This window comes from Gobius niger (genome assembly GCF_951799975.1).
Source record: "Gobius niger genome assembly, chromosome: 3".
NCBI lineage: Eukaryota > Metazoa > Chordata > Actinopteri > Gobiiformes > Gobiidae > Gobius > Gobius niger.
The window spans coordinates 4,012,470-4,028,700 of NC_136854.1; the positions used below are offsets into that span (position 1 = coordinate 4,012,470).

Below are 16,231 nucleotides of genomic sequence, written 5' to 3' on the forward strand. Positions count from 1 at the left end.
ACAACAGCGTCGATCCACGGCCACGGAGCGGCAGCGAGATGCCCGGCATGATGGACAAAGGCTCGTCCGAGTACCTGGGGGGCAAGGGCCGCTCCAACGGCACCAAGAGCCCGTCGTCCGCCGCCTCCAACGGGCACTGCACGGACGACAGCAGCGACGACGAGCACGGTGGGGAACGTAGCCTCGAGCGCCACAGCCGGGCGCATTACGCGGACAAAAAAGCCACCCAAACTGCGCCAAAACCCGGGATTAAGCTCGAGCTGGTGTCGAGATGTGAACGCGGATGAACGAGGGCGCGAGCCGGCCGAGCACGAGCGCGCGTAAAGTCACATGTCGCGAGTATAACCGTGTATTTATCGTTTATTAAAAGTTGTGCCAAACCCGACGCAAACCCGCGCGTAAAAGCGACGAACAAACGCGTAATGGAGCCGCGTGTGGTTCACGTTTCTGCACCGTAACGAAGCGGCGGCGGAATAAACAGGGAGATAGCCTCGAACACTGAGGGGGGATAGCCTCGAACACGTGTGTCATCAGAGAGCCTCGAACAGCCACCGAACCCTGACGCTTTAACGATATTAACGCGATATTAACGCGAAATCTGCGCGTGTGCGTGAGCGGGGAGATGTTTGGTGGTTATTGTGTAACTGTGCAATAATCAGACTAAGTGTTATTGTTTGCTCACGTTTCTGATGTTTCTGTTTGTTTGCATCTTCAAAAACCGTCGGGACAGTGTGGTTTTAACCTCTTAACTCCCGCCTGACCCGAGAGGATCTTTTTCCTCACGTCATCAGGTTTTTTTCCCATCATTTTTTTGTTGGGTATTCAACTCATTTTTGTAACTTTTTTGTAAATGTTTTGTCAATTTTTGTCACATTTTTTTTTTAAATCATCCATTTTTTATCAAATTTTTGTCATTTTTTGTTACATTTTTGTCACTTTTTTAAAAAAAATTTTCATCAATTTTTTATCACATATTTGTCAGTTTTTTGTCAATTTCTTGTGACATTTTTGTCAAATTTTTTGTCCATTTTTTGTCAAATTTTTGTCACATTAAAAAAAAATTCTCATCAATTTTCTATCACATTTTTGTTATTTTTTGTTAAATTTTTGTTAAATTTTTGTCACATTTTTAAAAAGAAAATCTATTTTTTTTAATCAAATTTCTGTCCTTTATTGTTACATTTTTGTCACATTTTTTGTCCATTTTTTGTCAAATTTAAAAATAAAAAAAAATCATCAATTTTTTATCAAATTTTTGTCCGTTTTTTGTCAATTTCTTGTGACATTTTTGACAATTTTTTGTTAATTTTTTGTCATTGTTTTGTCATTTTTGTTACATTTTTGCCACATTTTTGTCATTTTTTCGTCAATTTTTTGTCAATTTCTTGTGACATTTTTGCCACTTTTTCCATCCATTTTTCGTCACTTTTTTGTCACATTTCCGTCATTGTTTTCGTCTCAGTTTTGTTGCTATTTTCACAGCTTTTTTCCAGAAGCTTTTGGGGTAAAGCCAAACTGGAGAAAATGTGCTCGGTTCAGGCAGGAGTTAAGCGGTTAATGATGTCGGTCAGATTTAAAGGAGAAACTGGCTCTAGATAAAATCAAATCTTTTAACGTGACCAATGGAAAAATGAAAAAAAAAAAGAAGAAAAAAAAGTAAGACACAAGACAAAAGTAAAGTGAATGAAAATGTTCTGTAGTTTGTTATTCGTTGTTTACCTCGACCCCCCCGGGCTGAATTACCTGAGGGGAGACGAGAGTATCTACAGTATTTACTCTCGTGTGTCATGGTGGTCACGTTCTCTCAGACGCTCCACCAGAGCCTCCGTCAGCCGGACCGGAGCTCCCAAAGTTTACAACATCTTTAGGTAATAAATAACAGATAAGCGATACATTTTTGGGCTGGATGTACATTTATTACCATTTTCCCCATATTTTTTTTTTTTAAACTTTGATAATTACCAGAAGCAAATTGAGTTCCATTACATTTCATGTTTATTGCAGCTTGTGTGTTATTTTAGGATATGATTTTGCACTTTTACAACAAAGGTTTACTGTTGTTTCTATGCATGAGTCGACAGTATCGAGTATCGTTAGTCAATAAAATCGTTTATCGCGATACTTTTCTGCCTCAATAAATCGAAGCTGCAAATTTGTTATCGTGACAGGCCTTGTGTAAATAATGTGTAAATAATGTGTTTTATTGTGACCTAAAGCTGATGCTGTAACATCTGGTTCATCCAGTGTAATAGTTATGTCCGTATTAAATAAATAAAAAATGTAACATTACTTGGAAATAATTTTACTCGAGTAGAAGTAAAAAATAGTGAACACATAATAATGAGTAAGAGTAAAAAAGGAGAAAATGTTACTTGAGTACTGTGAGTAACTGAGCGTAAAAGTCTGTTATATATGTCATGAAATAATGTGAAAACTGTAATATCTTCAAAGAAAATACCATAAAGAATATATAAAGTACATTTTTATGTAGGATTAAGTAACGTATAATTTACGCCTCAAAATAAAGATTTTTTTTCCCTTAAATATTTACTCATTTTAATGTGAGTAAAAGTACTTTAAGAGGGCAGGGCGATATGGCCTAAAATCCAATCTAAAATATCACGATATATTTGACGATACAATTGACAATGGACAAATTACTTCAAAATTCCAGACTCGCGCCTATTGGGAAGATTAATTTACTCATATTTTATTTGTTTTCACGGTTTACTACTTTCTGATCTACCCTACAGTTTACTGTCTTCATTTCATGTGACTTTTCAGCACCTGCTCCCGTGTTCTACAGCTGCGTTTATAGTTCATGATCAATTATATCGAGTCCACAATGATGCCAAAAATGACGATATAAAAAAATATATCTATTATGGCAGGGTTTCCTTCAGTCATTGAATGATTTGTGCCAAACAAGTCCTCAAATATTATTAAAAAGCATCAGATTGGATTCAAACTGGTGTAAAAATAATGACTGTGTTTGACGATTATTACGGCAAAACTCATCAGAAAACAATAAAAACTCCTCAAAATCAGAGCAGCTTCCACACGCCTGTGTCACCAGTAAAAAGTCCCTTTGCAAAGATTAATCCAGAAAAAAAGAAAAAAGTTCTGTTCACTTGTTTCTCCCAGTGTTTTTGAGGAGCCGCGTGCGAGTGACTGTGACCAATGAGGAGCCTCAGCGGCAAAAATCCTGATCAGACGCATAAAACTATGAAGATCATACACAATAATGACGTTAGGTGATTAGTTATGATTGAAATAAACTATAAAAAGTGACAACAGTGGTATAAATAAACATGCCTTGCCTAGGCCAGGGTAACGCCTCATTTAAAAGCTAAGACCTTGTAGTTTCAGTAAATGTTCGGTGTGGTGGATGCAGGTAACTGGACTTATGGGACTGACCCGGCCTGTGAGGGTGGGCGTGTCTCTGTGAGGGTGGGCGTGTCTCTGCGAGGGTGGGCGTGTCTCTGCGAGGGTGGGCGTGTCTCTGCGAGGGTGGGCGTGTCTCTCTGAGGGTGGGCGTGTCTCTGCGAGGGTGGGCGTGTCTCTGCGAGGGTGGGCGTGTCTCTGCGAGGGTGGGCGTGTCTCTGCGAGGGTGGGCGTGTCTCTGCGAGGGTGGGCGTGTCTCTGCGAGGGTGGGAGTGTCTCTGCGAGGGTGGGCGTGTCTCTGTGAGGGTGGGCGTGTCTCTGTGAGGGTGGGCGTGTCTCTGTAAGGGTGGGAGTGTCTCTCTGATGGTGGGCGTGTCTCTCTGACCTGCCTGTTCTTGTGTTTCAGACGTGGGGATGCGAGGGTGGGCGTGTTTCTTTGATGGTGGGCGTGTCTCTGTGAGGGTGGGCGTGTCTCTGTGAGGGTGGGCGTGTCTCTGTGAGGGTGGGCGTGTCTCTGTGAGGGTGGGCGTGTCTCTGTGAGGGTGGGCGTGTCTCTGTGAGGGTGGGCGTGTCTCTGTGAGGGTGGGCGTGTCTCTCTGATGGTGGGCGTGTCTCTCTGATGGTGGGCGTGTCTCTGCGAGGGTGGGCGTGTCTCTGTGGGTGGGCGTGTCTCTGTGGGTGGGCGTGTCTCTCTGATGGTGGCCGTGTCTCTGTGGGTGGGCGTGTCTCTCTGATGGTGGCCGTGTCTCTGTGGGTGGGCGTGTCTCTGCGAGGGTGGGCGTGTTTCTGTGGGTGGGCGTGTCTCTCTTATGGTGGGCGTGTCTCTGTGAGGGTGGGCGTGTCTCTTATGGTGGGAATGTCTCTGAGGGTGGGCGTGTCTCTCTGATGGTGGCGTGTCTCTGTGAGGGTGGGCGTGTCTCTCTTATGGTGGGCGTGTCTCTGTGAGGGTGGGCGTGTCTCTGTGAGGGTGGGCGTGTCTCTGTGAGGGTGGGCGTGTCTCTTTGATGGTGGGCGTGTCCCCATGACCTGCCTGTTCTTGTGGGGATGTGAGGGTGGGCGTGTCTCTCTGATGGTGGGCGTGTCTCTCTGATGGTGGGCGTGTCTCTCTGATGGTGGGCGTGTCTCTCTGAGGGTGGGCGTGTCTCTCTGAGGGTGGGCGTGTCTCTGCGAGGGTGGGCGTGTTTCTGTGGGTGGGCGTGTCTCTCTTATGGTGGGCGTGTCTCTGTGAGGGTGGGCGTGTCTCTTATGGTGGGAATGTCTCTGAGGGTGGGCGTGTCTCTCTGATGGTGGCGTGTCTCTGTGAGGGTGGGCGTGTCTCTCTTATGGTGGGCGTGTCTCTGTGAGGGTGGGCGTGTCTCTCTGATGGTGGGCGTGTCTCTGTGAGGGTGGGCGTGTCACTGATGGTGGGCGTGTCTCTGTGAGGGTGGGCGTGTCTCTTTGATGGTGGGCGTGTCCCCATGACCTGCCTGTTCTTGTGGGGATGTGAGGGTGGGCGTGTCTCTCTGATGGTGGGCGTGTCTCTCTGATGGTGGGCGTGTCTCTCTGAGGGTGGGCGTGTCTCTCTGAGGGTGGGCGTGTCTCTGTGAGGGTGGGCGTGTCTCTGTGAGGGTGGGCGTGTCTCTGTGAGGGTGGGCGTGTCTCTCTGATGGTGGGCGTGTCTCTCTGAGGGTGGGCGTGTCTCTGTGAGGGTGGGCGTGTCTCTGATGGTGGGCGTGTCTCTCTGATGGTGGGCGTGTCTCTCTGATGGTGGGCGTGTCCCTCTGACCTGCCTGCTCTTGTGTTTCAGACGTGGGGATGCGAGTGGGCTCCGATTACCAGGCCGCGATCCCCGACTTCGAGCCCGGCGCCACCAAGTACTCGGACAAAGAGACGGGCGGGATGCTGGTGTGGTCGCCGTACCACGCCATCGGCGACTCCAAACGTAACGCTCATACATGCGAGTGACGCCACTGTCCTCTGTCAGGTCCTCACTCTGTCTGTGTTCACAGTGGACGAGTACATCGCCATCGCCAAAGAGAAGCACGGCTACAACGTGGAGCAGGTACGGCCCCGACTACGAGACCTGGTCCTAGTCCAGGTTTAACCCTCTCTCATTGGGGAGGTTGTTCTGGTCTGGTCTTAGTCCTGGTTTAACTCTCTCTCACTGGGGAGGTTGTTCTGGTCTGGTCTTAGTCCAGGTTTAACTCTCTCTCATTGGGGAGGTTGTTCTGGTCTGGTCTTAGTCCTGGTTTAACTCTCTCTCACTGGGGAGGTTGTTCTGGTCTGGTCTTAGTCCAGGTTTAACTCTCTCTCTCTCATTGGGGAGGTTGTTCTGGTCTGGTCTTAGTCCTGGTTTAACTCTCTCTCACTGGGGAGGTTGTTCTGGTCTGGTCCTAGTCCAGGTTTAACCCTCTCTTGTTGAGGAGGTTGTTCTGGTCTGGTCTTAGTCCTGGTTTAACTCTCTCTCATTGAGGAGGTTGTTCTGGTCTGGTCTTAGTCCAGGTTTAACCCTCTCATTGAGGAGGTTGTTCTGGTCTGGTCCTAGTCCAGGTTTAACTCTCTCTCATGGGGAGGTTGTTCTGGTCTGGTTTTAGTCCTGGTCTGGTTTTAGTCCTGGTTTAACTCTCTCTCTCGTCAGGCGTTGGGGATGTTGTTCTGGTCTGGTTTTAGTCCTGGTTTACCTCTCTCTCTCTCGTCAGGCGTTGGGGATGTTGTTCTGGTCTTGTTTTAGTCCTGGTCTGGTTTTAGTCCTGGTTTAACTCTCTGTCTCGTCAGGCGTTGGGGATGTAGTTCTGGTCTGGTTTTAGTCCTGGTCTGGTTTTAGTCCTGGTTTAACTCTCTCTCTCTCGTCAGGCCTTGAGGATGTTGTTCTGATCTGGTTTTATTCCTGGTTTACCTCTCTCTGTCTCGTCAGGCGTTGGGGATGTTGTTCTGGTCTGGTTTTAGTCCTGGTCTGGTTTTAGTCCTGGTTTACCTCTCTCTGTCTCGTCAGGCGTTGGGGATGTTGTTCTGGCACAAACACAACATCGAGAAGTCTTTGGCTGACCTCCCAAACTTCACCCCTTTCCCAGACGAGTGGACTGTGGAGGACAAGGTTCTGTTCGAGCAGGCCTTCAGCTTCCACGGCAAGAGCTTCCACCGCATTCAGCAGATGGTAGGACTACTTCTACTACTACTTCTACTGCTACTGCATTACTGCTACTACCACAGCTAAAAAGTCTCTAAAGCGAGTGTGTACTTGGCAGCTACCGGACAAGTCCATCTCGTCCCTGGTGAAGTACTACTACTCCTGGAAGAAGACTCGCTCCCGGACCAGCCTCATGGACCGGCAGGCGAGGAAGCTGGCCAGCCGCTCCAACCAGGACGACAGGTGCTTGTACTGAAATACAATACTACTAAGTAATACTCGTACTCCTCGTCAGTGCGGAGGCTGAGAGTGTTTGTGTTTGCAGTGACGAGGAAATGGAGGAGGCCAATCCCATCGAGGCCAACGACAGCGACTACGACCCCAGCAAGGAAACCAAGAAGGAGGTAATTGTTTGACCTCTGAACTCCCGACTGAACCGAGAAGATCTTTTTCCTCACAGTATCAGATTTTTTTTCCAGCATTTTTTTGTTGGGTATTCAACTTATTTTTGTTACTTTTTTGTCATTTTTTGTCATTTTTTGTCACATTTTTGTCATTTTTTGGTCAATTTTTTATCACATTTTTTATCACTTTTTTTCATTTTTTCATCACTTTTTTTTAATCAAATTTGTGTCATTTTTGTAATTTTTTAGTCAAATCTTTATCACATTTTTGTCATTTTTTTTGGTCAATTTTTTGGTCATTTTTTGGTCATTTTTTGTCAAATTTTGGTATTTTTTTTGCCAAATTTTTTATCAAATTTTTATCATTTTTTTTTCATTTTTTGTCACTTTTTAAATTTTTTCATCATTTATTTCATCAAATTTGTGTCTTTTTTATCAAATTTTCATTTCATTTTTTAACGAGACAGTAACGAGACAGTAACGAGACAGTAACAAGACAGTAACGCTCCCTACATGGATAACTGTGATCCACCCTCTCCGTATTGTTCCCAAACGTCCATGACTTGACTCCGGTTTGTCCTTCTGTCCAGAGTCAGTCCGAGGCGCCGCCGCCCGGAGCCAAACTGGCGCCCGGACGCCGAGAGCACCAGACGCTGCTGCACCGCCACCACCAGAGGGCGCGCTGCCGTCCGCCCAAGGGCATGTACCTGACGCAGGACGACGTGGTGGCCGTGTCCTGCTCCGTGTCGGCCGCCAACAGCCTCCTGCGCGGCCTGGACATGGAGCTGGTGTCGCTCAAGAGACAGGTACCAGGAGACGCTCGGGGTCCACGTGTAGCAGGACAGGCTTCAGATCTGTGTCATGTTCAGGGTCCACGTGTAGCAGGACAGGCTTCAGATCTGTGTCATGTTCGGGGTCCACGTGTAGCAGGACAGGCTTCAGATCTGTGTCATGTTCAGGGTCCACGTGTAGCAGGACAGGCTTCAGATCTGTGTCATGTTCAGGGTCCACGTGTAGCAGGACAGGCTTCAGATCTGTGTCATGTTCGGGGTCCACGTGTAGCAGGACAGGCTTCAGATCTGGGTCATGTTCAGGGTCCGCGTGTAGCAGGACAGGCTTCAGATCTGGGTCATGTTCAGGGTCCACGTGTAGCAGGACAGGCTTCAGATCTGTGTCATGTTCGGGGTCCACGTGTAGCAGGACAGGCTTCAGATCTGTGTCATGTTCGGGGTCCACGTGTAGCAGGACAGGCTTCAGATCTGGGTCATGTTCAGGGTCCACGTGTAGCAGGACAGGCTTCAGATCTGGGTCATGTTCAGGGTCCACGTGTAGCAGGACAGGCTTCAGATCTGTGTCATGTTCGGGGTCCACGTGTAGCAGGACAGGCTTCAGATCTGGGTCATGTTCAGGGTCCACGTGTAGCAGGACAGGCTTCAGATCTGGGTCATGTTCGGGGTCCACGTGTAGCAGGACAGGCTTCAGATTTGTGTCATGTTCAGGGTCCACGTGTAGCAGGACAGGCTTCAGATCGGGGTCATGTTCAGGGTCCACGTGTAGCAGGACAGGCTTCAGATCTGGGTCATGTTCAGGGTCCACGTGTAGCAGGACAGGCTTCAGATCTGGGTCATGTTCGGGGTCCACGTGTAGCAGGACAGGCTTCAGATCTGGGTCATGTTCAGGGTCCACGTGTAGCAGGACAGGCTTCAGATCTGTGTCATGTTCGGGGTCCACGTGTAGCAGGACAGGCTTCAGATCTGTGTCATGTTCGGGGTCCACGTGTAGCAGGACAGGCTTCAGATCTGGGTCATGTTCGGGGTCCACGTGTAGCAGGACAGGCTTCAGATTTGTGTCATGTTCAGGGTCCACGTGTAGCAGGACAGGCTTCAGATCTGGGTCATGTTCAGGGTCCACGTGTAGCAGGACAGGCTTCAGATCTGGGTCATGTTCAGGGTCCACGTGTAGCAGGACAGGCTTCAGATCTGGGTCATGTTCGGGGTCCACGTGTAGCAGGACAGGCTTCAGATCTGGGTCATGTTCAGGGTCCACGTGTAGCAGGACAGGCTTCAGATCTGTGTCATGTTCGGGGTCCACGTGTAGCAGGACAGGCTTCAGATCTGTGTCATGTTCGGGGTCCACGTGTAGCAGGACAGGCTTCAGATCTGGGTCATGTTCAGGGTCCACGTGTAGCAGGACAGGCTTCAGATCTGTGTCATGTTCGGGGTCCACGTGTAGCAGGACAGGCTTCAGATCTGTGTCATGTTCAGGGTCCACGTGTAGCAGGACAGGCTTCAGATCTGGGTCATGTTCAGGGTCCACGTGTAGCAGGACAGGCTTCAGATCTGGGTCATGTTCGGGGTCCACGTGTAGCAGGACAGGCTTCAGATTTGTGTCATGTTCAGGGTCCACGTGTAGCAGGACAGGCTTCAGATCTGTGTCATGTTCGGGGTCCACGTGTAGCAGGACAGGCTTCAGATCTGGGTCATGTTCAGGGTCCACGTGTAGCAGGATAGGCTTCAGATCTGTGTCATGTTCAGGGTCCACGTGTAGCAGGACAGGCTTCAGATCTGTGTCATGTTCGGGGTCCACGTGTAGCAGGACAGGCTTCAGATCTGGGTCATGTTCAGGGTCCACGTGTAGCAGGACAGGCTTCAGATCTGGGTCATGTTCGGGGTCCACGTGTAGCAGGACAGGCTTCAGATCTGTGTCATGTTCAGGGTCCACGTGTAGCAGGACAGGCTTCAGATCTGTGTCATGTTCAGGGTCCACGTGTAGCAGGACAGGCTTCAGATCTGGGTCATGTTCGGGGTCCACGTGTAGCAGGACAGGCTTCAGATCTGGGTCATGTTCAGGGTCCACGTGTAGCAGGACAGGCTTCAGATCTGTGTCATGTTCGGGGTCCACGTGTAGCAGGACAGGCTTCAGATCTGGGTCATGTTCGGGGTCCACGTGTAGCAGGACAGGCTTCAGATCTGGGTCATGTTCGGGGTCCACGTGTAGCAGGACAGGCTTCAGATATGGGTCATGTTCGGGGTCCACGTGTAGCAGGACAGGCTTCAGATATGGGTCATGTTCGGGGTCCACGTGTAGCAGGACAGGCTTCAGATCTGGGTCATGTTCGGGGTCCACGTGTAGCAGGACAGGCTTCAGATCTGGGTCATGTTCCGGGTCCACGTGTAGCAGGACAGGCTTCAGATCTGGGTCATGTTCGGGGTCCACGTGTAGCAGGACAGGCTTCAGATCTGGGTCGTGTTCGGGGTCCACGTGTAGCAGGACAGGCTTCAGGTCTGGGTTTGGTGCTTCTGTCCAGGTGCAGAACGCGAAGCAGATCAACAGTGGCCTCAAACACCTGCTGGAGACGGGCGTCGAGGAGCTGCGGCTGCCGGAGGTAATAATGATGCTAATAATGATGCTAATAGTGATGCTAATAACAGTAATAATGATGCTAATAATGATGCTAATAACAGTAATAATGATGCTAATAATGATGCTAATAACAGTAACAATGATGCTAATAATGATGCTAATAACAGTAATAATGATGCTAATAACAGTAATAATGATGCTAATAATGATGCTAATAACAGGAGTAACAGTAATTACAGTAATAACACTAATAACACTAATAACACTAATAACACTAATAACACTAATAACACTAATAACACTAGTAACACTAATAAGGGTAGTGAAGGTAGTGAGGGTAGTGAGAGTAGTGAGTAGTGAGTAGTGAGTAGTGAGGGTAGTGAAGGTAGTGAGGGTAGTGAAGGTAGTGAGGGTAGTGAGGGTAGTGAGGGGTAGTGAGAGTAGTGAGGGTAGTGAGGGTAGTGAGGGTAGTGAGGGGTAGTGAGGGTAGTGAGGGGTAGTGAGAGTAGTGAGGGTAGTGAGGGTAGTGAGGGTAGTGAGGGTAGTGAGGGTAGTGAGGGTAGTGAGAGTAGTGAGGGTAGTGAGGGTAGTGAGAGTAGTGAGGGTAGTGAGGGTAGTGAGGGTAGTGAGGGGTAGTGAGAGTAGTGAGGGTAGTGAGGGTAGTGAGGGTAGTGAGAGTAGTGAGGGTAGTGAGGGTAGTGAGAGTAGTGAGGGTAGTGAGGGTAGTGAGGGTAGTGAGGGGTAGTGAGAGTAGTGAGGGTAGTGAGGGTAGTGAAGGTAGTGAGGGTAGTGAGAGTAGTGAGGGTAGTGAGGGTAGTGAGGGTAGTGAGGGGTAGTGAGAGTAGTGAGGGTAGTGAGGGTAGTGAGGGTAGTGAGGGTAGTGAGGGGTAGTGAGGGTAGTGAGGGGTAGTGAGAGTAGTGAGGGTAGTGAGGGTAGTGAGGGTAGTGAGGGGTAGTGAGAGTAGTGAGGGTAGTGAGGGTAGTGAGGGTAGTGAGGGGTAGTGAGAGTAGTGAGGGTCGTGAGGGTAGTGAGGGTCGTGAGGGTAGTGAGGGTAGTGAGAGTAGTGAGGGTAGTGAGGGTAGTGAGGGTAGTGAGGGTAGTGAGGGGTAGTGAGGGGTAGTGAGGGTAGTGAGGGTAGTGAGGGGTAGTGAGAGTAGTGAGGGTCGTGAGGGTCGTGAGGGTAGTGGGGGTAGTAGGGGTAGTGAGAGTAGTGAGGGTAGTGAGGGGTAGTGAGGGGTAGTGAGAGTCGTGAGGGTAGTGAGGGTAGTGGGGGTAGTGAGAGTAGTGAGGGGTAGTGAGAGTAGTGAGGGTCGTGAGGGTAGTGAGGGTAGTGGGGGTAGTGGGGGTAGTGAGGGAGTGAAGGTAGTGAGAGTAGCGAGGTGGGGGTAGTGAGGGTAGCGAGGGTAGCGAGAGTAGTGAGGGTCGCGAGGGTAGCGAGGGTAGTGGGGGTAGTGGGGGTAGTGGGGGTAGTGGGGGTAGTGAGGGAGTGAAGGTAGTGAGAGTAGCGAGGTGGGGGTAGTGAGGGTAGCGAGGGTAGCGAGAGTAGTGAGGTGAGGGTAGTGGGGGTAGTGGGGGTAGTGAGGGTAGTGAGGGTAGTGAGGGTAGTGAGGTGGGGGTAGTGGGGGTAGTGAGGGTAGCGGGGGTAGTGAGGGTAGCGGGGGTAGTGAGGGTAGCGGGGGTAGTGAGGGTAGCGAGGTGGGGGTAGTGAGGGTAGCGAGGGTAGCGAGAGTAGTGAGGTGAGGGTAGTGGGGGTAGTGGGGGTAGTGAGGGTAGTGAGGGTAGTGAGAGTAGTGAGGTGGGGGTAGTGGGGGTAGTGAGGGTAGCGGGGGTAGTGAGGGTAGCGGGGGTAGTGAGGGTAGCGGGGGTAGTGAGGGTAGCGGGGGTAGTGAGGTGGGGGTAGTGAGGGTAGTGAGGGTAGTGGGGGTAGTGAGGGTAGTGAGGGTAGTGGGGGTAGTGAGGGTAGTGAGAGTGGTGAGGGTAGTGGGGGTAGTGAGGGTAGTGAGAGTGGTGAGGGTAGCGTAGTGGGGGTAGTGGGGGTAGTGAGGGTCGTGAGGTTAGTGAGGTTAGCGACAGTAGAGAGGGTAAAGATCTTGTTCTTATAAAGTGTAACGGCCTGTCCTGTTGTGCAGGGTAACCTAAAGGTGAACGCCCGCTGGACCACAGACGAGCAGCTGCTGGCCGTTCAGGGTGAGTCTGTGCAACACCCTGGTGAATAGAAACAATATATAAATGAAACGTACAACCATCCTCTGAACAGTGTGATGTAACACCTTTAGCTCCACAGACAGCGAGGCCGAACTTCAAGTAAGGGATAATGTATAGAACACTGGTCACTATCGGGAAAATAAGCACCGACAGGGCGAACCGGACCCCGACGCGAAGCGGAGCTGTCTTGTTTCGCCCTGAAGAGGATCTTTTTCCTCATGTCATCAGATTGTTTTTCCATCATTTTTTTTGTTGTGTCTTCAACTCTTTTTTGTTAATTTTTTTGTCATTTTTTGTCACATTATCGTCATTTTTTGGTCACATTTTTGACATTTTTTTTGTCATTTTTTTGTCATTTTTTTGTCACTTTTTGGTCAAATTTTTATCACATTTTTGTAATATTTTTTTTTTGTCACATTTGTCATTTCTTTGTCCAATTTTTGTCATTTTTTTATACATTTTTGTCAATTTCTTGTGACATTTTTGCCACTTTTTCATCAATGTTTTCTCACTTTTTTGTCACATTTCCATCATTGTTTTCGTCTCAGTTTTGCTGCTATTGTCACATCTTTTTTCCAGAAGCTTTTGGATTGGGGTAAAGCCAAACTGGAGAAAATGTGCTCTGTTCAGGTGGGAGTTAAGGGGTTAAAATGAGCCTCACACATGTTCCTCAGCCTTTGAGGAGCTGAGGAACAGTCACAGATTTGTTGTGCGTATCATTTCAGAACCATAGATAGAGACTTACCTTTTTTGTTTGGCATCTGTTGATTTTTGTCTATCAAACAAGCTCCCTCTGAAGAACAGACTAAACCTAATGTCCATGATCCATCAGCCCCTCAGACAGCGCCCCCTGCAGTCACAGGTCCTCTGAAAGCATTTATTATTCTCATTATCTAACCGCTTCCTCCTGACCTCCAGGCGTGCGTAAATACGGGAAGGACTTCCAGGCCATCGCCGACGTCATCGGGAACAAGACGGTGGGGCAGGTCAAGAACTTCTTCGTGAATTACCGCCGGCGCTTCAACCTGGAAGAGGTGCTTCAGGAGTGGGAGGCCGAGCAGGGGACGCGAGCGCCCAACGGAGACAGCGCCCTCTGTGGAGAGGAGGGGAAGAACAGCACGCCGCCGTCGGGAAAGAGCACGGACGAGGAGGACGAGGAGGTGAGCGGGAAAACAAGCGCATAAAGCTTTTCCACTGGAGAGCAACAGACTAATAGTTTGAAAGCTAAGACCTCCAAAGATGCCGGTACGCGTGTTTTCATGCGTTTTTTTGTTACTTTTTGTTGCATTTCTGGCACGTTTTTGTCGCTATTTTGAAGCTTTTTGAAGCTTTTAGATTTGGGTAAAGCCAAACTGGAGAAGATGTGCTCAGTTCAGGTGGGGCTTAACCTCTTAACTCCCGCCTGAACCGAGAGCATTTTCTCCAGTTCAGCTTTACCCAAATCCTGTAGGTCAGTGTAACCTACAAAACTCATCTAAATGGATCTTTTTCCTCACGTCATCACATTTTACCCATCATTTTTTGGGGGGTTTTCAACTCATTTTTGTAACTTTTTTGTCAAATAGTACATTTTTTGTCACTTTCTGTCACATTTGTCCTTTTGTTGTCAAATTTTTGTCAATTATTTGTCAATTATCACATTTTTGCCTCATAATTTTTTCATCTTTTTTTGGTATTTTCTTGTACATTTTTTTGTCCTTTTTTGTCAATTTTTTGACATTTTTGCCACGTTTTCATTTTTTTGTCATTTTTTGTAAATTTTTGTCAGTTTTTTGTCACAATTTCATCATTGTTTTTGTCTTAGTTCTGTCTCTATTTTCTCACCTTTTTTCCACAAGCTTTTAGATTTGGGTAAAGCCAAACTGGAGAGCATGTGCTCAGTTCAGGTGGGGGTTAGGAGGTTAAAAAGACTAAATCTGACGTGTTCTCTCTCTCAGGTTTCCTCTGGCACCTCTCCAGCCGCCGCCTCCTGCTCCTCCTCCTCAGCCCCGCCCCTCTCCTCCTCCGGCTCCGCCTCCTCTCTGCACCAGCCGCCGCCCTTGCTCCGCCCCTCTCTGCCGGCCACGCCCGCCCTGCACCGCCAGCCGCCTCCGCTGCAGCAGCAGGCGCGTTTCCTCCAGCCGCGGTCCACGCTGCAGCAGCCGCCGCCCCTGATCCGGCCCACGTCCAACCCCCCGCCCCCCCGCCTCAACCCACGGCCCCCGCCCAACGGCAGCGGCAGCAGCGCCCCGGGGCCAGCGGGGGGCGCCGCGCAGCCACCGCCGCCGCCGCAGCAGCAGCCGGGAGAGGCGGCTCCGCCGGCAAACGTGCACTGAAGAACCACGGACTCCGTCAGGTCGAAGCCGGAGGAAGAGCTCGAGTTTGGGATTTGTGTCCGGTTTAGTTTCTAACGTCAGAGTAAAAACAGAACAAACTCTTTGTTTAGGAGCAGGGATTCTGTCTCGCTCCACCTTCTTTTCACGCTTATTTATTCTCAAACACTTGACATGTTTGGTATTCTCGGGACGCACGGAGTCCCCCCGACAACACTCTGTAATCCGAATATGGTCGTTTCCTTTGAACTACCATCAGGTTTTCATTCTCTGGATTTTTACAGAATAACCAGTTTGCTCACTCCAGCCACTAGGGGCGCTTGAATTTAAAAAAGGAAATAATTCCACACGTGCCCAGCAGAGGGCACTGACATAAGAGATCAGGATATACACAGCACATTATAGCCACGTCTGCCCCAGGGCGCCTGTGGCTACAATAATAACTTACTGTGACACTGATGAAGCACAATAAGAGTAAGTCGTTATTTATGAGACCAGCCCTTTACTATAGACACAGACGGCATCTTGGGAATCGCCCATATATGGTCATGTTTGAAAACAGTTTAGAAAAAATCTAAACTTTCTCTAATTATTCAAAAACTACTTTAACAAACACTGAATTATTGATTCAGTTTGACATGGGGAGGAGCAAAGTGGTTCAACAGGCCATAAATACATAAATAACAGAGAATGTTAGCATCGTGCTAATGCTAACTGTTAGCTAGCGCTTGCTACAACTGCAGTTTTTTCGCTTCTACTGAACAATCTGCTGTGGAAAAACATCCATATGGACCTGATTTAGACTTGACTTAACTTGTTTGTGATAAATAACTTCATATTCCACCAGAAAACGGCTAAAAAAGTGAAAAAATGTGTTTCTGTAAAGATCCTGTTTCCCCCTCGGCGAGGCCACGCCCCCTTCTATGCCGTCTGTATCTATATATGCGACATATTCGTCACCCCTGTTCTACACATGAGGACAGGCTGGAACATGTAGGGTGAGGAAATACATAGTTTTAACATATTTAACCTCTTAACTCCCGCCTGAACCGAGAGCATTTTCTCCAGTTCAGCTTTACCCAAATCCTGTAGGCCAGTGTAACGCCTCATTTGAAAGACCTACAAAACTCATCTAAATGGATCTTTTTCCTCACGTCATCAGATTTTTTTCCATCTTTTTTTTTGGGGGGGGGGTTTCAACTCATTTTGTAACTTTTTTCTCATTTTTTTATTCAATTTTTTTTGTCATTTTTTTGTCTTTGTCATTTTTTTGCCATTTTATTTGTCTTTTTTTTGTTATTTTTGTCATTTTTTTCTGGTCATTTTTTGGTCATTTTTTTTGTTTTTTCTTTGTCTTTTTTGTCACATTTTTGTCATTTTTTTTCGTCACTTTTTTGTCACATCTTCATTGTTTTCGTCTCAGTTTTGTTGCTTTTTCACAGCTTTTTTCCAGAAG

The 16,231-nt window shown here is 48.3% G+C and overlaps 1 protein-coding gene across 1 annotated transcript; it reads left to right on the top strand.

The window, feature by feature from the left end:
• Window positions 1–10: 10 nt before the first annotated feature.
• Window positions 11–14,778, top strand: rcor3 (REST corepressor 3; the record flags this gene model as incomplete). The annotated part of the gene is made up of 11 exons (XM_079553012.1): window positions 11–168; window positions 5,171–5,305; window positions 5,373–5,425; window positions 6,356–6,517; window positions 6,609–6,733; window positions 6,816–6,894; window positions 7,485–7,700; window positions 10,202–10,279; window positions 12,388–12,445; window positions 13,382–13,623; window positions 14,401–14,778. Exons 1-11 carry the CDS (start codon window positions 39–41, stop codon window positions 14,776–14,778), a joined length of 1,656 nt encoding a protein of 551 aa, XP_079409138.1. The 5' UTR covers window positions 11–38.
• Between the last annotated feature and the right edge of the window lie 1,453 nt (window positions 14,779–16,231).